Genomic DNA, 24,055 nt, shown 5'->3' with positions numbered 1-24,055 from the left:
AGATTAATCAAGTGAGTTTCAACATATGAAGAGTTTGAAAGTCATGAAAATGGAAGGTAAAGCAAGAGAGAGAGAGAGAGAGAGAGAGAGTCTCGATAACCACAAATAGAAATATTAAAAGCTAGGATGATGAAATACATTCAGTATGCGAATCAACCATATCTGGTCTTAGGATACTTAAAAGCATTAAAACGTGTAGGTGCAGAGTCATAAGTGCAATCTCGTTCGATGCTCGAAGAAACGTAGTAGTAAGTCCAGACAAATACAGGGCCGCAGTTCTTTGCATCAATTCGAATGTTCAAAGATACACTACCGAAAGTGATCTCGTTGTAGCTGTGTTATAAATAGAATTTAGCGTTTACTCCCGCGATTGCGGCCCTACATCGAGGAGAGCTATTTTCGAGATCCATCGCGAGTCGTTACAGTCCTCTTCTTGGTTCTAACGAGTTTCGTTCGGAAGGAGCACTGTAGTTCCTAACAAATAATTCACTGAAAGAGAGAGAGAAAGAGAGAGAAAGAGAGAAAGATCATTTACCTCGCGAAACGAGACAAACGGATGTATTATTGTTTTCAAATTTTTCCCGCTAAGTGAATCTCTTCCCAAGAGTATCTTCAAACAATCAAATCATCTTCCTAACTCTAATTTTCTTCTTTTCTTACACCTCTTCTTTCCCTTATTCAATTTTGTTCAAAGTGTTTTTTTTTTTTTGTGATAGCAATTTTACGTCTTAACGTACGTGAATAAATCAAAATGTGTTTACATGAAGATATTATGTATATTGTTATCGAAAAAATTTGTTTCGTGTTGTCGCATAGTAATATATATTTTCGATAAAAACGACGCCATTTCGTAGATGAAAACAACGAAACTTCGAAAGAAGATAAATGAAAAAGTTATTGGCGTATATACATGTGACGTTAGTGTTTATTAATTAGTTTTTTCTAATTTGAAAAGTGTTAAACGATATTAAAATATATGATTTTATATGATGAACGTTTTAATAATAATTTGACGCATAAATTGTCATTATAAAGTTATTTGTTTGATGCCGTGTCATTTGAATTTACTGTATAAGCTTGTGCATGAGTTTATAAGATTTGTTAAAGTTTTGACAAAAGTATAAGACAACATAGAGGATGTTCAGTTCCTTAAGATTGGCGACGATGAGGTCGCACAAAAGTCGAGCCAGACCTGGTAGCGTAGCCACGTCGGCAAGTTCAGATTCCGGTAGGGCAGAGGAAGTACCCCCACTTCTTTTCCATCCCCCAAGTTTTTTGCTTCTCGACGAACAAGACGGCAATATATCGTCACCGTCAAGTGTATCATCTAAAGTTGCACAAGTCAGAGTAGAACGTGAGGGTGGGAGCCTTGGTGTCACTCTTCGCGGTGGAGTTTCCAGAGCTCTCGTTGTCACAGGAATGAAAGCGGATGGTCCAACTGCAAAAGAAGGAAGAGTTAGACCTGGTGACAGATTACTTGCGGTCGATGATACCGAATTAAGCGGTTTATCTTTAGCCGAAGCTCAAAGAGCACTTAGAAGAAGTTCAGATTCACCTGTAGCTTCTTTGACCATCGAATATGATGTTGCCAACATGGACGAAGCTCGAGCAGCAACGTCTGGTCCACTTTTGGTCCAGCTCGAACGTGGACTCTCAGGTATGAACTTTCGATCTATTCAAATGTAACAACTTCCTTATTGTCTTGTCTATACAATTCTAGGAGAACTAGGTTTAACCGTAAGAGAAATATCTAACGGAGTTTACATCGAGAGTCTTCGACCAGCAAGTACAGCAGATCGTTGTGGCGCATTACAACCAGGAGACAAACTTTTAGCGGTAGACGATACACCGGTACAGGATGCTGTCACGGCAGCTAAATTATTGAGAAATACTTCGGAGAATTGTCGTATAGCAAAATTACAGATTCTACCAAGACTACAAAGTACATCAGCGAGAACGGTTAAAAGAAGAGCTCAACCTCAGGTGCAACAAAGCTCGAATAATCAAACCTTGCAAACGAAGGAAAGTTTGACGGTAATACTTCGACCCGATCATAGAGGTTTTGGTCTCGCATTGAAACAAACGGAAGATCGTATGAATTATGTGATCAATTTTTTGGAAGCTGGTGGTCCCGCTGAACAAAGTGGCGTTTTATTACCCGGTGATCGAGCAATCGCTATTAATCGTACTATATTACGCGATTTAAAACCTACCGATGTGGCTGATATTTTAGAAAATTCACAAATGGTAATGGATCTCAAATTAATGCTCGAAATTGGCATCAAACACACATAGAATTTGTAATTAATGTTATGTTAAGTCTTATATATATATTTAATCGAATGTTTTTCAACAGATTGAACTTGTTACTGAGTACAAGGTGGGTGGTCCAGTTGTACCTAATTCTGGTGTTTTTACTGTAAGAGTTGCAAGACCTCTTGGTGGCCATCCTGATTTAGGACTTACTGTAAACGAAGATTTAGTAATTACCGAAGTCCGTAAAGGTTCTCTCGCATATAGAACAGGTAGTTTAGCATCGGGAGATCGCATATTAGCTATTGACAATCAAAAATTAGATGCCGGTGATCTGAGACAAGCTGCACAATTACTTCACCGACCTGGAAGTTCTGTTGTTGCTTTGACTGTAAGAAAATCAGATCCACTTTCGGAAACAAGGTAATTCATACGAGGGTTTCAATATAATTGTAATATCAAATGATGAGAAATATTATTGAAATTTGACATTTTCTAGAGATTATTGTAAAGAATCAAGTATAGGAAGTGATACAGTACCAACTCAGTATCCTCCAACTATTTTACGTTCTGCCAGGGAAAGTTTGCCAAGTGTCGATAGTGCGGTGGATTCTTGGGGAGAATTAGGAGAAAGTAGCGGAGCAGGCCCGGAAATATTGAGACTGTGGGATGCGGTTTCTGTGGACAGTGGACAATTAGATCCTCCTACACCACCTTATCAAAAGTATTCAAATGCATAGAAAAAAATGATAGTATTATTATTATTATTAACAAAAAGAAAAGAAAAAACAATGAATACAGATATTTTGATGAAATATCTATGTAAAATATTTGACATAATAAATATTATTATAGATAATTTAAATAATATAATATAATATTAATTTTAGCTCTCAAGAACATGGGGTATCAGACAATAGACCTCAACAAATAATACACGTATCATTGCACAAGGATCCAGTTTATGAAGACTTCGGATTTTCAGTTTCCGATGGACTTTACGAACGTGGCGTATATATTAATCGTTTGAGACCCGGTGGACCTTGCGACGGAGTATTACGACCCTACGATAGAATTCTACGTGTAAACGAAGCAAATACAGAAGATTGCGATTGTTGTTTGGCCGTACCATTGATCGCCGCTGCTGGTCCACGTTTAGATTTAACTGTGGCTAGGCCACTATCATCACCTCAGGACATCGTAAAAACTTTCTAGGGCGTAATGATAAAGTAGTTTATTTAATATGAATGATGATGGCTGCTGCGATACTAATATCTCTGGTATATTTTTGTACGCATGTGTTTATTTATATAAAAAAATAAATTTATACTATAGATTGCTTCTTTTTCTCTTTTTTTTTTTTCTTTTTTTTTTTCAACTAGAACATCTTTTCCCGCATACAATTTTTCTTTTTTTTTTTTATCTCACACATACATACTTCGCGCTGATTCATAACACACCAACTGTACAATGTCTTTCCCGGAAGTATGTAAACGAGAACACATGTTTTAATAGAAGTGCAAAAATGAAGAGAGATACATTCGTTTAAAATTAATCTAACATTCAAATCAATGTACCTGTACATTTATAATCATTACGCATATCTACAAATAGTCAATGTTACATTGTAACAGGATAATATATTAAGAAACGCAAATTTCATGCATTACTTATTCAAAATTACACGCTCGTAATGAATTCATTACAAGCTAGGAAACTCGTCGTCGTCATCGTCGTCGTCGTCGTCGTCGTCTATGGCCAATATTCTTATTAGCCTTAAATTAGATTTAACAACTCATTGTATTACCGCAAACGTCAATTTATTAATTGTATAATTAAGTTTTAATATTTAACTAATCGTTGCTAATTGTACCAGCAATCAGCTGTATTTTCTTTTCTTTTTTTTAAAAGATCCATGCGCATTGGAGATTATATAATCCTACCTTACCAGCAGGTTCAACCTTTTTAAAAATGATTCAATTCAATTGTTTATAATCACAAAAAATAAACATCTAAAAATAATTAAACGAAACGCAAAACAGCGATAGCTACTGATGATGCTAATTCATAATAGTTCATAAACGCGTCATGAATTCAAAGATACTTGAGAGAAATTGTTAACAATATAATACTGTTTTCTTGTTTTTTTTTTTCTTCCAATACGAACGTATAAAATAGCTAAGAACTAGCTTATATTTTGCTCCTCGAAACTATAAACCTTTACAGCTCTTTTTGTGCAAGACAAATAATTAATTGATATATATATATATATAAACATTCTTTATTAATTCTATTTTATCGCTAGGATCATTTTACTGAATGCAGAGGTTGTACGTTATCTTGAATAATCTTTTGTAAAAGATTGAGTTTTTAATTTGTTAAACAGATTCAATCAACTCTCATTGTCATAAGAAAATGAATATTCTTTAAGAGAGATATATATATATATAAATAATATTTTAAAACAAATACTAAACAGCAAATAATTGATTTCTCTTATTACCAGCCCATCCATTAGGTATAGAAGAATTACTATTACCATTACGAATTACAGCTTTATAATATTTCGGAAGTACACTACTGTCTTTCTCTTTTTCTTGACGTTGATCATATTTGGCTTTATTATAATACAATACTCCTAAAATTGCCATAGCCATACCAAGCACATTTATCCATGTTACTGGATTACCTAATACAAATAATGTTACTCCGATAACAAATATACGTTTGCTAGCACTTGCAACTGCATAGGTCAATGGTGTTACTATTGAAAGCACGGAAAAAGCTATAATATTTTGTAACCAATTAAGTATGCCATCTAAAAATAGTAATCCTAATATGTCGTATGAGATATTTACTGGTGTTTTTGTAACAGGATCGTGTAATAGATTAATCAAGTCGTGAAATATCCAAATTGGTAAGAACATGAACAAAGCTAAACGACCTAGTATAAGTAGAAGTCTTAAATGATGAACTCCTGTGTCATGCAGCACCTAAGAAAGAAAAGTATTTGTTTTTATATTAACATTGTATTTCGTTGAATATAATTGTATCTCATCAAATATATATATATGCACCTTTTTAGAGTATATATTTTGTAATGAAAATGCCATTGTAGATGCTAAAGCACTTATTAGACCAATCATGTTGAAACTAAGTTCTGTTAATGTTGCAATGGCCACACCTCCGACAATAGGTACAAGACTAAGATAAACTTTCCATGTTTGTTTTTCACGTAAAATTATTCTTGACAAAATGACTGTGAAGAGTGGCATTGTAGCCTTCACTGGGAAAGAGCCAGATTTTGATTAATGTGTAATACTAATAAATGTATAAGCTTATAAATAGAATTATTGATACTGACAATAATATATTAATTCTAATAAAACAATATATTATGAAATTAACAGACGACTTAAGAAAGTTTCAATATGTTTGACAAAAGAAATGTCATATATACTTAATCAATGATATATAAAATGATCAAAATTGTCATTTATAAATGTTTATAAAAAAAAAAAAACAAAAAAAAAACAAATAATGTATTTTTAAAGTAAACACATGTCAAGAGATTATTACATACCAGTGTGGGCATATGACACGGGTACTTTCCAAATGCTGACGTGGCTGAACACATTGGCAAGAAATTTGCCAAGTGCCAAAGGCACAATTAAACGTAAATAATAACCCCAAGGAATATTGGAAGGAGACTTGCGTACACCCCATAAATTGAAAAATGGACCAGAATAAACTGTTATTGAGGTTAACTGTACCATTGTCACCGTGAGGGGATATGGAAAATCAGAAAGTACCATCTTGCCGACGACATTGCTGCTGCTGGATACAATGTACCACAGCAGACACAAAAAAATAATAGTTATCACTTTGCGACTATTCTGTTTGTCGTCCATGATGTTAAGGAAATAGTTGAACAGTTTACTTTAGCCTAATGCAACACATACTTCCACGCATATAAACTCAAATGAACTTAAACAATGCGAAACATTTAACTGTAATGTCACTGACAGTCACTGGTGAAAAGATTACCCAGCTAGTTTGACGCATACTGCATGTGGCGCTACTTACATGATTACTTATCAATCGATCAAATAATTTCACTTAACAACAACAACACACATTTCATTCAATTCTTTATACTGTATACAATGCATCTCAGCCATATTGACATTTATCTTTTTTCTATTTGTACTTCATTTATATCGATTGACATTTTTCACCTTTGATCTACGTATTATCCAATCAAAATTTCCCGCCGATTTGTCCATGAAAAATATCGATCAACGATACGTCCAATCGATATATTCCAATATTTTTCAAAACTATCGATATATTTGACATAATTTTATTAATAGAAAATATGAGAAAATAAAACAATTATATTTAACTATTTTAAATTGTTAATATTAAATCGTATATATAATTAATACGTTAGTTTTTATGAACAATTAAAAAATAAATGCTTATGATTGGTCGTTCAATCAAATTATTACACTTTTGACATTTATGTTTTTAAATGAATCTCGAATATAATTGTCCCTTTTATCGTTCTCATTTTCTTTTAGGTAAGATATTTATTTCGATTGAAATTAATACAATTATTTTAAATAATTGATTAGATACTTACACGTTAAATTAATCATTTGATTACTACATAATTATAAAACTAATGCAGTAATGTAATAAGCGCGCATGAGTAAAGGTTCTTTTGACTATTCGATGTTTGTAGGATAGAACTCGTTTATGTACATATGCATATACTCGTTCGTGAATCGGATGATCTGTGATTTTTCTTATGTGTTGTTACCATGGCTAAAACATCATATAAATTAAGTAGTGTACTTTTTGGGCATACATCGGATGTGAGAGCAATAGCAACTTTCGCAGATGGGTCCATTGTTTCTACGTCCCGAGACAAAACTGCTCGCGTATGGAAACCAAGCGGGTATTTAACCTATATTTTATATATATATATATATTTTTTTTTATTTCAAATTTAATATATTATTTATTGTACGATTAAATTATATAAAAAGATATATATATATATATATAAAAACAGAATAAATGTATAAAAAATAATTACAGGAATGGAAAGGATTATGTTGAGACAGCAGTATTGAAAGGACACACCAATTTTGTCAGTTCTGTCTGTGTCATAAATCCATCCGAGCAAAATCCTAAAGGTTTAATTATAACTGGAAGTAATGACAACACTATATGTGTTTATGAACAAGATCAGATAGAACCATTCCATATTATAAAATCACATGAGAATACAGTATCTAATTTAAGTACTGGAAAAGTAGAAAATACCTTTCTATCAAGTTCTTGGGATATGACAGCCAAATTATGGAATACTAAGGATTTGACAAATCCTTTGGTAACTTTAACAGGTCATACCGCAGCAGTGTGGTGTGTTACAGACTTAGTGGACGGTAACATAGTAACTGGATCTGCTGATAAATTGATAATAGTATGGCAAAAGGATGGATCTATCAAATTTAAATTATCTGGTCATAGTGATTGTGTTCGTGGCATTGTACCTATAAAAGACAGTGAATTCTTATCATGTTCTAATGATAGTACAGTACGACATTGGAATAGTACTTCTGGAATTTGTTTAGGAAATTATAGTGGGCATGAAAATTATATTTATAGTATAACAGCTTTAACAAATGGTTCTTACGTTTTTACTTCTGGCGAAGATCGTACTATCAGAGTATGGTTAAATGGTGAAATAGATCAGGTTATTACTTTACCTACACAATCAGTATGGTGTATAGATTTATTACCAAATGGTGATATAGTTTCTGGTAGTTCCGATAGTGTTGTTAGAATATTTTCATCAGTTCCGGAAAGATATGCATCAATAGAAACATTACAACAGTTTGATGAAGAAGTTGCTAAAACAACGATTAATAGTGAACAAGAATTAGGTGGTTTAAAAATAAAAGAGTAAGTATAAAGAGAGAAATTATTTGTTACAATGTTAAAGTAATCAAATAAATAATATTTCATTTGTTATAGTTTACCTGATGCTAAAGCATTAGAACAACCTGGTCAAAAAGAAGGACAAACCAAAATGATAGCTAACGGGAATAATGTTGTAGCATATAGTTGGTCACAAAGTGAACAAAGATGGATATTAATTGGAAATGTGGTAGGAGCATCTGGTGGTAGTACTGCTACATCTGGAAAACAACTTTACAATGGAATAGAATATGATTATGTATTCTCAGTTGATATACAAGATGGTGTTCCACCTTTAAAACTACCATATAACAATGGTCAAGATCCTTGGGTTGTTGCACAAAAATTTCTCCATGATAATGACCTTAGTCAATTGTTCCTAGATCAGGTATCAATTATATTACAAATTGTAACTATTAATATGAATATACATACATTTATATATATATATATATATACATAATCGTTTATGTTTGTATAATTTAGGTTGCAAATTTTATCATTAAAAATTCTCAACAAACTCCTATCTTAAATGATAATGTTCAATACATGGATCCATTTACTGGAGGAAGCAGATATATTCCTGGATCTAACATAACTGATAGTCCATCCGAATCTTCCTCTAAAAGTAATCAAAGTTATTCAAGTCTTTCACCTGCATCTCCTTCTTATATACCTCATATGAAATATTTAAAATTAGAGCAAGCCAATGTACTTGCTATAATTGGTAAGCCAAATTTTCTTGATTTAGTTTATAAAAAAACAATTTATCTATCTATCTATCATCAAATTTATCATGTAAAATATTATTTGTTTGTTATTATAGATAAACTAAGTGAATTAAATGCGAAACAAGAATGTACTTCTAAGATGTCAACAACAAAATTAGAAATAATAAAACACTTGATAGAAAATAAGATACATGGGAAAGAAACAATAGCTGATGCTGTTGATATATTAAATGAAATTTTAAAATGGCCTGAGAATCTTGTATTTCCAGCACTCGATATAGCACGTCTTGCAGTACTACATGAAGATATAAATGTACAACTAAGTACACCAGATTTGTTCAAAATAATAGAGAAACATATTAAACCTGGTGCAATAGCTTCAAATCAAATGTTAACATTTAGATTATTAGCTAATTTGTTTCATCATGAAAAAGGAGAACATTTTTGTTTATCTTACAAAGATGATATATTAAAAGCTATATGCAATTTAAATTCTCTTGGAAATAAACACAATCAGGTAGTATATATATATATATATGTTGTTACGTTATAATATTTATAATATTATAAAATAAAAAGATATGATTTTTCAATTATTATTATTATTATTATTTCAGATTGCAATATCAACTTATATGTTGAATTTGATAGTAGCATTTAATAAAAGTAATGATACATCTGACAAGATAAACATATTAAATATAATGTTTATACTACTTCCACGTTTTAATGAACCAGAAGCGATATTCAGAGCTCTTGTTGGATTGGGAACTCTTTTGGCTGCTACATTGAATCCAGATGAACGTAATGAATTAATTAATACTGTACGTCAATCAGAAAAAATACTTGACGTATTAAAAACCATGTCTGAAAATGGACATGATATTAATATTCAAAACAAAGTAGCTAACTGTTCTAAACAAATAATAGATTTGATTATTTAAACGTTTGATGACGAGACTAATAATTATTTAAACCCAAATACAGGTATAATTATTTAACGAAATATTGTTCAATAATATTTATATACATATTGTGAAAAAAAAGGAACAAAATAGGTTTTGTAAAAATTGATCATTTTCATCAGCATATTATTCTTCTTTCACAAATAATAATAATATAATACAATTAATTAATTAATTAAATGTTATAAAAATTGTTTTTTGAAATTATTTATAAATTTGGATACTACAAATAAGAAACAACATTATATTATACATAAAATATGTGATCTTTTTCTATTAAATAAAATAGATCTGTTTACATATCATTTTCTAATATATATATATATATATATGTTTTGTCATAAATCAATTAAATATATAGTCTCATAAAGATGTTCACAAATAATAATTGATATAATATTTATAAACTGATATATATATATATATACGGTTACAAAAAATGATTTATCATATCAATGAAATTTGTACGTGATACAGACAATTCATAGTAGACTGATGATAAATAATAACACGTAAATGAATAATACAATTAAACTTATATTTATAAAAATGTGAAAATTTTCTTTTAAATGAACAAAAAATAATCTAAACACGTTTAATTTATTTATGAAATATTTTCATTTCATTAATTAAACGGAACATTCATTTTGACCGTTTTTTTTTTTTTTTTTTTTTTAATGCAAAATGAATATGAATTTAATCGATAACGATTTATTGATATCTTTTTTTTTTCTTCAACGATCCACATTTATAATTTTATTTATTATAATATTGTAAAAACTACATCATAAGTAATGTCATTTAAAACAAAAGGAAAAATGAATTTACTAAAAATGACAGTCCTTTATTATTATTATTATTATTATTATTATTATTATTATTATTTCTTTCGGATAAGATAAAGTAGTTGTGTATTTCTAATGAAATTAGTCAAAAATATATACAACGATGAATATAAAATAATTTATATACGCAATATATATATATATATATATATATATATATACGTAATATTTGATTAAATTTTCTTCTGGACATATTTTCGTGTCCTTTAAACATACAACAGACAACAGTGTGATAGTAGAATATTATTATTACATTAACGTTAAATATATATTTTTCTTAATTGTATATCAATTTACTCTTGCAATAGTTAAGAAATAGTTATCATTAATATTATTATTATTATTATTATTATTATTATTATATCTTTGCAGTTAATTATATGAAAAATAACATTCACAGTATACATTCATTAATTTCTATTACGCTTGATGAACAGTACATATAACGTACGAAAGATAGTTACACAGTGTATCGAGCCATTATTATGGCTCGTATAATGGGAATGTGAATGTAACTTTTTATTTATTTACTTATTTATTTATTTATTTATTTAATATTACTTTTATTTTTTTTAATATTTTTTATATATATATAAAAATAACTTTTAATATATATATATATATATATTTGAGATCTGAAAGATAATGGAAACATTACCGTTTCGTACAATTAAGAATCCAATTGAATATACGGATTGCTTATAGCATATAAATATAGCTGCATTCTGGTTTTAATATTGATGCACAAATGAGCAAGAGACGATTGCTTAGAAAATCACTTCATAAAAAATTGTCAACGATCAACACTAACTCTTCTGCATTATGTAGTTAACGTGATTTTGCAGGAACCATTTGTGTCTTTTTCTTTTTTTTTTTTCTTTCTTTCTTTTACTACTTTGTATCAATAATATCAGATACAATCAATTACATATATATATATATATATATATATAGAGAGAGAGATTGAATTCTTTGTTTTCTGATATTTGTTGTAATATTTAAAAAATAATGTTTTTATTCTTTCTTTCTTTCTTTCTTTTATCTTTCGTATCTATTATTATTATTATTATAAACTAAAACGTTATTAATAAGATGATCCCTAAACATCTTGCTTTTTTAAGGACTCTCTCGCATTAAATATGCACAAATCCTTTTGCATCATCTTTCAAACCAGAACGCATTAAGAATATTATATATACCCTTTGTGTAAGGTAAGTCACTTCAGTGTATTGAAAAACTACATAAAAAATTACATTTGAGTATCATATTAAATTTACACAGCTTAACAACAGTGTTGAGTACAAGACCATCAATTTTCAATTTTGTACCTCCAACTTAGTTAATACATTAAACAGTGATGATTTATTTTTTATGTTTTTTCTTTTTTCTTTTTTCTTTTTTTTGTAACTACAGATTGTGATTGATCTATTGCAATTTGTTCATTATAGATATTTCATAGCTAAAAACATTGTCCTATGATAAAATAATAATAAACACAGCCACATCATTGAAGGGTTTTTAGGGGGAAAAAAATATTATTGAAAAAAATATATATCCTCTTAATAATAAATTGTCGTCAATAGAAAATTATTCTAACGTCATATATAATATTGAATGATACAACTTAATACAAATCTTGAATAAATTACATGGTTGTACTACATTTCTGACTCGGAAGTATAATTTCAGAAAGTAGTAATAGTAGTCAGATTCATTAATATGAATGTGTAATTACAAGATAGAAAACTACAGATTTTATTTATAAAATACTTTCAATATGCAATGCTGCTTATTAACAATCTGGGGAAATATTTTTCTAAGTTTATTTTATATATATATATATATATATATATATATGTATATAGAGACAGTCATATCTATTCTCTCCCCATAATATGACTGTTACATAATTGCAGCAATCTGATCTATTTTCAAATTTGAAATCGTCAAATTTACGAAGAATTATAAAAGACATTTGATATGTCCAATATCTCATTAAAAGAAAGAAAAAACAAAACAAACAATATAATAGGAAGCATTTAAAATTGTTCAAAATGGTATCAAGGAAAACGTTTATAGATGACAAATATAAATTTTCTGTAAGAAAAAGAAACAAAGAGAGTAACATATTTCTTTCTTTCTTCTTCTTTCTTAATTTCTTATTCGTTTATGAAAAAAAAAAGAAAAACATCCTGAAGATGAATAATTTGAATGATGTCACAGTAGAACTTATATTTTGTTCCCCTATACCCTTCAATCAGGACTTTGTTAACATGTTAAATAATTTGCAAGGAGGGACCTAAAATTTGTATTGGGTCCCTCCAGGCCTATCTCATTCAGCTGGTGTACTAGTTGCCCATCTATCAAATTCTATCCCTGAATCTGGACTAAGTCCCAAATCAACGGGATTTAAAAAGCTCGGTGCTGGACAATTACAAGTGCTACCAGGTAAGCAAGCCCCGATACATCTTTGATCATTTCCTTTGTTTCTATCATCTCTATCTCTTAATTCTCTTTCAAAACTAAGTAGTTGTTCCATAAAGTGAAAATTTGGAGCAACATTGGATTTTCTACTACGTACTAGATTGAAAGCATCATTTAGGCTGAGGCTGCATTTATGCATCAAATAAGCTACAGTAATTGTAACAGACCGTGATACTCCAGCTAAACAGTGAACCAGCACTCCTTTGTCTGAGCTCCGCGCTTCTTCTAAAAATTGTTCATAATTTTGATAAACTTGATCTTCCGATGGATGGATAAAACAAAAATCAATAATAGAATTGAAATGTGATGATGTACTTACCTATAAACTGAATTGCTTGTGGAAAAAAACTGGCTAAGTTTTGACTCCAATGATCACTTATTGGTATCTGCATGTATTTTATAGAACCAGCACTTTCAAATACATTTGGTAAATCTGGCGTTACATTGAGTATGTACTGTATTTGATGTCGTGCCAAAGCTTCTTTGTCTTCGCTATTGGCTGCATTTCCAAGGTACAAATGAGGTAAAATTTGAACAGGAAAATCTTTATCTTCTTCAGGTCCTATATAAACATATAAACAAAGTCAAATCAAAATAATGTAATGAATATTATCTTGATATTTCAAAAAACAAACAAAAAATAAATGATATATACCAACAGAATCGCATGTACTATCACTATCTGAATCAGAAAATGCTCTTATTGGTGGACACGATATCCTAAGTGATCTAAGACCCATCAACTCTCCATCATTAGAGTCTTGACCAGTTGATCCTTCCAAATTTGTTTGACTACACTCACACCATTCTGGATATTTATCTCTAAATGCTATGAAACCACCTGAAAAAGAGGACAAAATATGAAATGCAAGATCTTTCAAGTAAAAAGGATTATTTGTGTATGAATTGATGACACTTGACTTACCAGCAAGTATTGCGACACTTCCACCATTGCTTCTAAGTCTTCGATTTAAAACTTGAATCGTCTCACCCTGGTGTCCTACAGGATCTGTAGAATCTCCAATCAACACAAACGTTCCTCTGCTATTTTTATCTCCATGCAGAAAAACTTCAACTCTGTTTCTTAAGTCTAAACACCTTATCGTTGATATCAAATCTACTTTACCTGCAGCCAATCGTCTTAACATTATACTTGGTATAGCCAAAGAGACAGATCCTCTAATATGAGCTTCCAGAAAATCTGAATGAGCTCTACAATCTAAAATAAGGAGCCTGTTTGTACCATCTTGTGATCTGAGTTCTCTAAAGAGCCAATCTGGCCCTATGAGATTATCTGCCATACTTTTAGACTTGATTTATTTACAATTATAAATGAATTCTCTTATACCCATAAATAATCATCTTTACAATTCATTTTATCTATCATTTGCTTTCTTCGCAATCCTTATATATAGGGTCATCTATTTTTCTTCTTTTCCAGTTTGTCATGCACAATGTTGAGCATGAATTAAAAAACTCTTCTTCAACGTTATTTCCAATATTTGAACTAACAGAGACAAGCAGAGAGATGTATTCTTATATTATATTCTTGATAATATATACAAATAACTGCCAATATATGCAGGATGATAACCCAATGTGTTTGTATATGTTTTGAATGTATCATTTAATATATTTTATCTTTGACACTAATCGAACAATGTAAATATTAGATAATAATTATTTCATTATTGCATGTTCATTCATATATAAACGATAAAACAAAGTTACGCACATGATCACATATAATGTGTGTGTGTGTGTGTATATTTATTATTAAATATTAATATTGGATATGATGAAATGGCACTTTAAGTTATATGGTAGAACGTATTTCCCAAAGACATTCCATCGGCGCCCACGATGACGATGATGACGACGACGACGACGACGACGACGATGAATACGACGACGACGACGACGACGACGACGTTACAACATCGCGTTCACATCGCATCGTTCGGTGATCTCTCATGCATACCCATCACTTCCTGCGACATTAATGTCGTGTGTGTTTCACCTCCACCACCTTCTCCACCTCTACCACCGTCGGTTCGTCGTCGCGATTATTGATCCTTTTACAAATTAAGACATGTCCAATTAACGACACGCTTATGGAATGTTTACGCTTGTTCAAAAAATGCATGTTCCGAGATAATAACTTTCTCTCTCTCTCTCTCTCTTGCAAAAGATATTTCTCAATCAGCCAATTGTTAACCAGCTCTTCTTCTTTTTCACTATTATAAAATGGTCAAATTTGATCTTGGTGCACACAGATCATTTTAATACGTTTCATCCTTTTGTTTCCTTTGACGCATACGTTCAACCATTCTTTGGTTTTCACCTTCGTTAGCGTCCTATCTTCTTTACTTTTACTCTTACTCTTCTTCTTCTTATTCTTATTCTTCTTCTCTTTTCCTCTTTGTGATCACTCTATCTCTCTCTCCGTCTATCAACGTAAAACATGATAACTTCGTGAATGAACAATCATACTGACGAATGCCGATACAACAACACCACAACAACACACAACAAACAACCAAGATGACAACGATTAACGAACAGACAATTAACAACGACGATCTACAAACTACAACACTAAACGATGACGATGATGCCGATGACGGCGGTGACGATCACGAGTAACACAACGAGATAGAAAGAGAGAGAGATAGAGAGAGAGAGAGAGAGATAGAGAGACAAAAACGGGGATGCTGCGTAGCGTACGCTGGACCCGTGTCAACGGCAGCAGCGCGCTCAACGACTCATTCGATATCGATAACGTATCTCGACGATTCGAGATCGTCCCCGTCTTCTTCGTTTCACCTTACGAATCCTTCCAGCATCGCTCGACTCGTTTCCTCTTCTACTCGTAATGCTTTCTCGACTAGCGTACGATTCAATTTCCACCTTTCTCCTAAGCCCCCCTCCCCACCCCCACCCCTCCTCTCTTTCTCTCTCTTTAACTCTTCCACTTCGTTCACTCTTTTTCTTCTCACTCCTACGCGCTCCCACTCTCACTCTCTCTATCTCTCTCTCTCTCTCTCACTCTCACTCTATCCTTCTGTCTCTTTCTACCTTTTGACACTCTTCTTTTCTTATTTTTGACTTCCGTTTCTTTCTTTTTTTCGTTTCGTTTGGATGAAAAGAGATCAAGAGGAGAGAGAAACTTACTCACTATAAGTTTCTTCCAAGTGTTTCGTTCTTGTTTTAACTCGTTGTGTTGTATCACAAGTCGTCGAAGGCCACACCTTACCTCGAGCGTCCTTCCGCCGAGAATGGGCAAATTACACTAGGCGGTCAGCAAGTAGGGGAAGCCAATGGGCTCGAGGATTGGTCAGGAGTCACGTGGTTTTGTTATACGGACCAATCGGATACCGGACTGACGTCAGTTCATTGACAAAAGATGTTTTCATTAACAAGGCGTAGGTAGATGAGTGGGGTGAAGTAGAGGGGGTGGAGGTCGTTACTGACCGAACCCGAGCATCGATGAGAGAGAGTGGCGCGTGGGAAATCGGAGGGGCCGTAAGAAGGACCGTAGCAGGAGTAGACCCTAAGCGCGGTCTTCCCTTACGCGTGCGTGAGATCCTCCTCTTTTCCCTGCACCACCCCTTTGCCCTTCTTTCCTTGCCAATGTATAAAGGGATAACAAGAGAGAGAGAGAGAAGAAGAACGCAACGTTTAACTACACACCAAACTCACGCACACATTTACACGCACGTGCTGCTAGCAGAGCAGTACCATTCGTAGCACTAAAAGCACCAGGGAAGATTTCCTACATCGAATGGCCCCGTCCTTCAAAAAAAAAAAAAAAAAAAAAAAAAAAAACTCCTTTTTAAAGAAACATTCTACTGAAATATTCAATATCGACTTTACGAATTTTTTGATTTATTTATACATTGAAAATTCGTTACTATAAATACATTAATAGAAAATACGTATTTGTATTTTATATTGATAATACCTTTCATACTATGTATTTTAAAAATATAGTATAGCAGAGTGTAAAAGGTAAAAAATCGATAATTAAGGTCACACAATGTGGTACGTATTATGTAAGAAGGAAATACACTTTTTTTTTCTAATGAATATCACGTATATATATATATGTTATATCATCGGTTTTGAATGAAAGTATTCTTAAAGACATTCTCGATCAATGCCCGCTTATAAAGACGTCTTTGATTGATACGGCTCTGCCACTTGACGTATCGTACGTGAAGTCTCGCCCCGAGGCGAACAGCCTACCCAGTGTATAACGAACATCTCCTAGGTGTGGGTTGGCATTCCATTCATTTACGCTGTCGTTGGTGAAGACATTCACGTTCCAACAGCTTCGTGTCGCGAGGCCATGTTCCTCGTAAATGACGCTTCGAAAGATGAAGCGTTTTATCGATTCAATTCGAAGAAAAAATAGTTGAATAACACCTTTACTACTATGAAATACTAATTACATATATATATGAGATTATTATTATTATTATGATAACAATTTATATCATTTTATTATCTTTTAATGACACATCATTTTCTATTCCCATTTGTAGATGATTATTCGAACAACCTACTAATTTTCTATTTTAAAGTTATAACAAGATATCACGAATATCGATTATCTACTAAATTAAAGTACACATTTCGATACAATTTTTTTTGTTCTCAAGCTTGTTGAACCGAGAAAAAAAAGTTACAATTATACACAACGACACTTTATTTTAATTTGATTATATACCTGATAAAAATATCTTATTTACGTAATTAACTAGACATTCTTGAAATAAAAAAATGTTTTCCAAGTTAATACTATAACAAGTATATATATATATATATATAAGTAATATTCTTTTATCTGGTTCTAATGCATTATGCACATTTACTTATGACATTCATATATCGATAGGTGTGTACGTTTGAATGACTTTATGTGATATCTATTATTATTCTTAGCGAGAGTATTAACTCGATACAAACTATGAATGTTACGTGTTCGATTATACAGAGTCAAAGATTTATAATATTAATCACATCTCTGTAATAATATACTGTATATATTAATTGTGTACTTGCATAAAACGTTTATCAACTTTGTGTTAAGTTGTGTTATGTAAATAATTAAAATTACGACGAATCTTTTTACCTAACGAAAAAAACAAAATGTCGGTGAATACATTTTGTAAAAAAGAATTGTAATACATAATTTTACTTCGTAAAAAAAAATATATTACAACACAACCATAGCTATATGCAAGTAAGTCAATATGTGTGTTGAGTTGTTTAACTAAATATAATACAGTATGCCAAAGGGCATAGCATGCGAGATCAAGTAATTAAGATTAAACGTTTTTACTGTATAAACTATTTACGAAATGTCAGCACATTTCAAACAATCAATCTTAAAAATACTTTTATTCAATGTTGTTTATATGATTTTTTTAAAAGTTGGGCAGGTGTAAAACCTTGTATTATAATGTTTTGATTTTAGAATTTCTTTCTAATGTAATTTATTTTATAGCTTCTGCGCCATGATGACTTCGTAGTCAAACATTTCCTGTAATATAAATGAATTATATTATTTATTATAATTAATAATTATTAATTATATTTAAATTATTAAAATAATTGTTGATTAATCGATTAATCGATAAAACAGTTGAGAAAACGATAATGTTAATAATTTCACTTATCTGTCGGTAATTATGTACAGATTTGTCGATAAGATAAATTCCTACTATAACCAATGTCTATCATATAGGCGTGTTTTTAAATTACCATACAAATAATTGCAATTTATATTTTTACTGGTGGTATACGATAGATTTCAATTGTTTTTCAAATGTTTTACAGTAACAGTTCTCTTCTACAAAATTGTTTTCTTCTGTGCAACAAGTTATTGTTTCTCCGTCATTCTATTCAATATTATAAAAATATTTACAAGTGACATGTACATTCAATAGAATTAATAATTACATTGGAGTTCAAAAAAAATGTGTTCAAATTCGAAAGTTATAACCTTAAATTCTTGTTTATTTGGAATATTATTGCACTTCACGTGTGTCACATTTAGAAGATGCCAGTTTAAATGAGAATTTTGAAAAGGAAGGTACAAACAAAGTATACTAAGAATACTGTATTTTTTGATAGTATTGTACCATCATGGCGTAAAGTACCTGCTGCTATCGCTCACTGGTTGTCAGGTTGGTAACTGAGTGAAATGAATGTGTTTGGTAAATAGTAGACTTATGAGTTATCCTTTGCTTTAATATTATTTTATATTTATAATTATTAGATTTTACCGACGGTTGATAAGTTAGTGTTACTACTTGTATCAAACTGGAAGAGGTTAGATTGAAATCTAGGACAAAGTACAATAGATAGGTTGCAAAATAGTAATGGTAAATAGTTAGGGATGAACGAGTAAAGTCCAAGGGATGCGTAATCACGTAAGAAACAATCGGATCAGTGAGAACCAACTCTCCTAATTCAATTTATGCGAGACAGTTCTCGAGTTTGGACATGATATTCCACTTCGTTAGGTAAGAGTTAACATATTTCTAAAGTCCATTATGACAATATGAAGTATATAATATTATGTTGATGTAATTGTTGAACAATTTCTTTCTAAATTTAATCTTTTATTTTATGATATTCTAACTGTCATATAATTTATAGGTTATATTTATTGTACAATTATCTATCATATGTAACATATGAAATGTATAGCGAAAAACAATATTATTCGTTATTTTTCAGAAATAATAATATAGTTTACAATCAAATCTCTTACGGAGGATTATTTTTTATCTCTAGAAAATTCAATTTTCATGGTTGTCCAATTACGCATAATTGGAAGATTTGATATCAAATCAAAAATAATGGTTCAACTATATACTAACGATTAAATAAACTTTAAGGTCAAAGGTTTTCTTGTTTGCCATTTCTATCACTTTGTCATTTTATCAAGAGTCTATGAATTTATAGAATAATGTTGTTGATGTTTATTACAAAATGATAATCGAATTTTTTGTTTGCATACACCGAGGTAGGTATCCAGACAAAAAACAAAAAAAAAATAAAAAAAGAAAAAAAAGGTTTCAAATAAACTTGAAAGTTTTAATAGAACGGCACCGGGTGCGTGTCCCACATTTCGTGAGTGGAAAAGCGAGGCTTGGTAGAGGGTATAGAAAGGGCTGAAAAAGAGAGGAAGAGGGTTGGTGGTACGGGCTGGAAATGCAATTCTGGAGGCGCATACATTGTAGAACGATAATGCGCAAGAATGGAAGGTGCTTGTTCGGTCTTCCGTGAAAACGGGTTGTTGGGAATAATTCGACTAGAGATGGAAAAGGAAATGGGGAATGAGGTGAAGAATATGGTGGTGGTGGTGGTGGTGGTGGAAAAAAGATACTCTAGTAGTGATACTAAGTAGGATATGTTAAAGTATATAATGATTTAACACGAATACAAACCTGTTATTGAAATCAATGTAAAATAATTGACTGATGTTTGAAAATGAAACTGATTTAATTGAATATCAACTAGGACAACATATATACTATGTTTAGAAATCATTCTATATTGCGAATTTTCGATAAGGTCAAAAATATCGTTATAAATTAAAACCGCGCACGCGAAGCAATTAACTTTAATTGCAACACATCTGTATCTCGATCCAATTTAACGATTATATTTATTATTATTATTATTATTATTATTTTATGTACTAACAATATTTTGTTTTATCATTATTATTATTATTATTATTATTATTTTTGTAACAAAATATTGAAAACCATAGCAAATGAATTTGGTACTTACGTATTAACGCTACCGCAGCAAAAATTCCGCTAATGCGCTCCAATAAAGAGCAATCTTGTTGTTCGCACATAACAACCTTGTTGTTTGCACACAGCAATCGTCAGGGTTGCGTCAGGGTTTCGTCAGAGGGTTATGGCGACAGTATCAGGTGAAAGAAAATAGAGATTGTTTTGAATCTATGTTAAATTCTATATCAACCCATTTTTCATCGAAATCCGATTGACTACATTTTGTAAATGAAATGTTTTGAATTTTCAAAGTGTTACGATTTTAAATAAAGCTTTTTTTTTTTTTTATTCTATGATTTGTCGCAACAATTTAAGATGATTAGATTGGTGCATTAGTGGCGTTAATACGTAAGTATCATGAATTTTTCAACGATTTTAAAGATATCACTGATGATAATTCAATCATGGTTTCATAGTAAATATAGGACAACAAGACAATACGTGGGTTGCATGTTTGTTCTTAGTATAAAGCATTGTTTCAAAGCATTGGGAGAACGTAGAAATTGCTTAAACGTGAAATTGCACCCACTTCCAGAAGTAATATGTCACGGCTTCTCTAACTATCTCGGAAATACATACGTTTTACCTTTAATAGAATGATATACAAGGCATGTCGAATTATGTAAATGTTATTCGGTGCGTACATTGAAACAATACTCGAGTAATTAGAATTTAATAACGTAAAACATGAGTTTATGTGTATCGGAAAAAATATATGTGAGTAGTATTGAAAAGAAAACTTTTCGATTAAGTTTACTTTAAAAAAGCTTTAACATTTTCTAACGTAACACTTACATTGAAATTTTCTTAGAAAAAAAAAACAAAAAATAGTTAAACGAGAACTGTATAAATTATCATAAGTTTCTTTCATAATTATGAGATTAAAGTAAAGTCACGAATTTTCTTCGAAGAAAATCTTTACGAATTATTCGAACAAATTGGTATTAAAATTATGATATAATTTACTTCTCGAACTTTTCTATTGGGATCTCTGGCAGGAGGGGTGTGGCGTAGCAAAATTCGACCTATCTACTGTAATTTTGAATTTAGCCACCAGATAGCGTATTCAAGTGTTACAGTTCCCAATAACAATTTGTTTTAAAAACGTTGATTCAAATATCACGTGAACGTAATTTTAGTTATCGAATAAATTAACACATTTATAAATTATTACAAGTTTGTTACAAACTTTAACAACTATCGTTTAAGTTTAGTTTTTCATATATGAACTGAAATATAGAACTAACTATACATGTGTGTGTAATAATAAAAGGTTAGAAAAAAAAAAGGAAATTAAGTACATTTGTTTATTTTCAATATTTTTTTTTTATTATTATTTTCCTATCATGAGCAAATTCACAAATTTCGAGATGATGGAATCGCATTGTTTTATTTTTTTTTTTTTATGAAATGTGTGAAATGTGTGTTTTAACGTTGCATAGGATCTGACATTATTGACACACTTTTAATTCTAAGAATTTCGTCCGTGCAAACACATATTGTTTCATTCATGTGTTTGCTAATAATTCTTTTATTTCTTTAGGTCGATACGTTTTTTATTTATTTATTTATTTATTTATTATTTTTTTTTTTTATTGTGCGAAATAGAAAATAAAAATATTCGTTTTCATCTATCTATTGTCATTTTAATATATATATATATATATATATATATATATATATATATATATATATATATATATATATATATATATATAATATATATAGGTATATTAGGTATAGAAATTAATTCGGTGCAGTTTAAACAAATTTTTAATATTTTAATTTATTTATTTAATTAATAATAATTAATATAATATTTTTATTTAAATTTAATTTATATATTATAAAAATATTCATTTATAATTTATAAATTTAAAAATTAATTTTTCAAAATTATTTATATTAATTATATACAAAAATGATGATCTCAATGTAATTTAATTAATACCAATTAACCGAATTAATTGCTACACCTAATATAATAATAATAATAATAATAATAATAATAATAATAATAATAATAATAATAATGATATCGTTTTTTTTACTTTTTTTTTATCCGAGGTTGCAATATTTCATACATTCTTTTTTTTCTCGTTAGTTCTATGATGTTTGTTAATTAAAATTTACCGTGTAATAATTGTCATTTTATTATAATTACCACTTCATTCTTGTAAACATCAATTTTATGACGTTTTACATCAAATTACATCTCTAATCTTTCATAGCTTCTGATATATATATATATATATATATATATATATATATATATATATAGTATACAAAGTTGACGAATTACAACAGTATGGTCAAAGAAACGATTGTATGGTTTTTTCTTTTCATTTTATTTTTTTTTTTTAAACGTTTCACTTGTATGAAAAATAAAAATCAAAAAAAAAAGAAAAATTTTATTACAAAAAAAAAAAAAAGAATTGTTTTTAACAACTATCATCTGCTCGCCATTGTTCTTATTATTTAATGATTGTTCTGTACTCTGTCTGTGCTTATGCGAATATTCTACTATGCGTTTTTACAAATTTTTCTAATTCACTTTAACACCAATATTTATAATAATCAGCAAGTAGTAGTAGTATTAGTATTAGTATTAGTATTAGTAGTAATAGTAGTAGTTAAATAAAATTTACCAAACAATTTTTAATATACAATAAATATTACACGTTTCAAAAAGTATTATTCAGTTAAAATATTCAATCTAACTTTTTCCATAGGAAATATTACAATATTACGTGATGTAATAATAATAATAATAATAATAATAATAATAATAGAATGATTTAACAATAAATCTTTATAATAATTGATAATAATTAAATAAAAAACATTGCATCTATCTTATTGCTATGCACGTATTATGTATTATGTATTATTTATGCACGTATGTATAATATATTACATTGAGGTTAGAATTCTCTTATTTTATGTATTTTATTTTTGGCATGTCT

General features: G+C 30.1%; 4 protein-coding genes and 2 long non-coding RNA genes across 6 annotated transcripts; 3 read left to right on the top strand and 3 right to left on the bottom strand.

The window, feature by feature from the left end:
- The first annotated feature begins 58 nt into the window (after nt 1-58).
- On the top strand, nt 59-3,676 carry Grip (Glutamate receptor interacting protein). The gene is made up of 5 exons (XM_015324558.2): nt 59-1,657; nt 1,721-2,247; nt 2,357-2,676; nt 2,753-2,977; nt 3,144-3,676. Exons 1-5 carry the CDS (start codon nt 1,138-1,140, stop codon nt 3,466-3,468), a joined length of 1,917 nt encoding a protein of 638 aa, XP_015180044.2. The 5' UTR covers nt 59-1,137; the 3' UTR covers nt 3,469-3,676.
- LOC107068313 (solute carrier family 35 member E1 homolog) lies at nt 3,594-6,436 on the bottom strand. The gene is made up of 3 exons (XM_015324559.2): nt 5,837-6,436; nt 5,331-5,539; nt 3,594-5,246 (listed from the first exon to the last, which is right to left on the bottom strand). The coding sequence occupies exons 1-3, from the start codon at nt 6,162-6,164 to the stop codon at nt 4,725-4,727; spliced, it is 1,059 nt and encodes a 352-aa protein (XP_015180045.2). The 5' UTR covers nt 6,165-6,436; the 3' UTR covers nt 3,594-4,724.
- Nucleotides 6,437-6,974: 538 nt separating this feature from the next.
- Nucleotides 6,975-12,973, top strand: Plap (phospholipase A2 activator protein). The gene is made up of 6 exons (XM_015324752.2): nt 6,975-7,216; nt 7,360-8,229; nt 8,302-8,632; nt 8,731-8,971; nt 9,071-9,492; nt 9,593-12,973. The coding sequence occupies exons 1-6, from the start codon at nt 7,080-7,082 to the stop codon at nt 9,917-9,919; spliced, it is 2,328 nt and encodes a 775-aa protein (XP_015180238.1). The 5' UTR covers nt 6,975-7,079; the 3' UTR covers nt 9,920-12,973.
- Mkp3 (Mitogen-activated protein kinase phosphatase 3) lies at nt 11,803-15,190 on the bottom strand. The gene is made up of 4 exons (XM_015324737.2): nt 14,195-15,190; nt 13,925-14,110; nt 13,589-13,831; nt 11,803-13,494 (listed from the first exon to the last, which is right to left on the bottom strand). The coding sequence occupies exons 1-4, from the start codon at nt 14,568-14,570 to the stop codon at nt 13,118-13,120; spliced, it is 1,182 nt and encodes a 393-aa protein (XP_015180223.1). The 5' UTR covers nt 14,571-15,190; the 3' UTR covers nt 11,803-13,117.
- Nucleotides 15,191-15,651: 461 nt separating this feature from the next.
- LOC149033745 (uncharacterized) lies at nt 15,652-17,142 on the bottom strand. Its single transcript, XR_016178304.1, has 2 exons — nt 16,448-17,142; nt 15,652-15,718 (listed from the first exon to the last, which is right to left on the bottom strand). It is a non-coding gene; the product is annotated as an uncharacterized LOC149033745 (long non-coding RNA).
- A 1-nt stretch (nt 17,143) lies between these two features.
- On the top strand, nt 17,144-20,654 carry LOC149033744 (uncharacterized). The gene is made up of 3 exons (XR_016178322.1): nt 17,144-19,463; nt 19,556-19,802; nt 20,020-20,654. It is a non-coding gene; the product is annotated as an uncharacterized LOC149033744 (long non-coding RNA).
- The last annotated feature ends 3,401 nt before the right edge of the window (nt 20,655-24,055 follow it).

Source organism: Polistes dominula, unplaced genomic scaffold (assembly GCF_049000335.1).
Source record: "Polistes dominula isolate Pdom_NZ unplaced genomic scaffold, Pdom_raw_medaka contig_29, whole genome shotgun sequence".
In the NCBI taxonomy this organism is placed as follows: domain Eukaryota; kingdom Metazoa; phylum Arthropoda; class Insecta; order Hymenoptera; family Vespidae; genus Polistes; species Polistes dominula.
The sequence above is the reverse complement of the archived record's forward strand: the minus strand, read 5'-3'. Positions and strand labels throughout refer to the sequence as shown.

What these genes read in the sequence shown, in the direction of transcription:
- Grip (XM_015324558.2), top strand. Translation starts at nt 1,138, where the DNA reads ATGTTCAGTTCCTTAAGATTGGCGACGATGAGGTCGCACAAAAGTCGA. An exon ending in GCTCGAACGTGGACTCTCAG is followed by an intron (nt 1,658 to 1,720) that starts GTATGAACTTTC and finishes ATACAATTCTAG; the next exon opens with GAGAACTAGGTTTAACCGTA. An exon ending in CCTACACCACCTTATCAAAA is followed by an intron (nt 2,978 to 3,143) that starts GTATTCAAATGC and finishes TATTAATTTTAG; the next exon opens with CTCTCAAGAACATGGGGTAT.
- LOC107068313 (XM_015324559.2), bottom strand. Translation starts at nt 6,164, where the DNA reads ATGGACGACAAACAGAATAGTCGCAAAGTGATAACTATTATTTTTTTG. An exon ending in CGTGTCATATGCCCACACTG is followed by an intron (nt 5,540 to 5,836) that starts GTATGTAATAAT and finishes GCTCTTTCCCAG; the next exon opens with TGAAGGCTACAATGCCACTC. An exon ending in AAAATATATACTCTAAAAAG is followed by an intron (nt 5,247 to 5,330) that starts GTGCATATATAT and finishes TTTCTTTCTTAG; the next exon opens with GTGCTGCATGACACAGGAGT.
- Mkp3 (XM_015324737.2), bottom strand. Translation starts at nt 14,570, where the DNA reads ATGGCAGATAATCTCATAGGGCCAGATTGGCTCTTTAGAGAACTCAGA. An exon ending in TAGTACATGCGATTCTGTTG is followed by an intron (nt 13,832 to 13,924) that starts GTATATATCATT and finishes ATGTTTATATAG; the next exon opens with GACCTGAAGAAGATAAAGAT. An exon ending in ACAAGCAATTCAGTTTATAG is followed by an intron (nt 13,495 to 13,588) that starts GTAAGTACATCA and finishes AACAATTTTTAG; the next exon opens with AAGAAGCGCGGAGCTCAGAC.
- Plap (XM_015324752.2), top strand. Translation starts at nt 7,080, where the DNA reads ATGGCTAAAACATCATATAAATTAAGTAGTGTACTTTTTGGGCATACA. An exon ending in GGTGGTTTAAAAATAAAAGA is followed by an intron (nt 8,230 to 8,301) that starts GTAAGTATAAAG and finishes CATTTGTTATAG; the next exon opens with TTTACCTGATGCTAAAGCAT. An exon ending in TTGGAAATAAACACAATCAG is followed by an intron (nt 9,493 to 9,592) that starts GTAGTATATATA and finishes TTATTATTTCAG; the next exon opens with ATTGCAATATCAACTTATAT.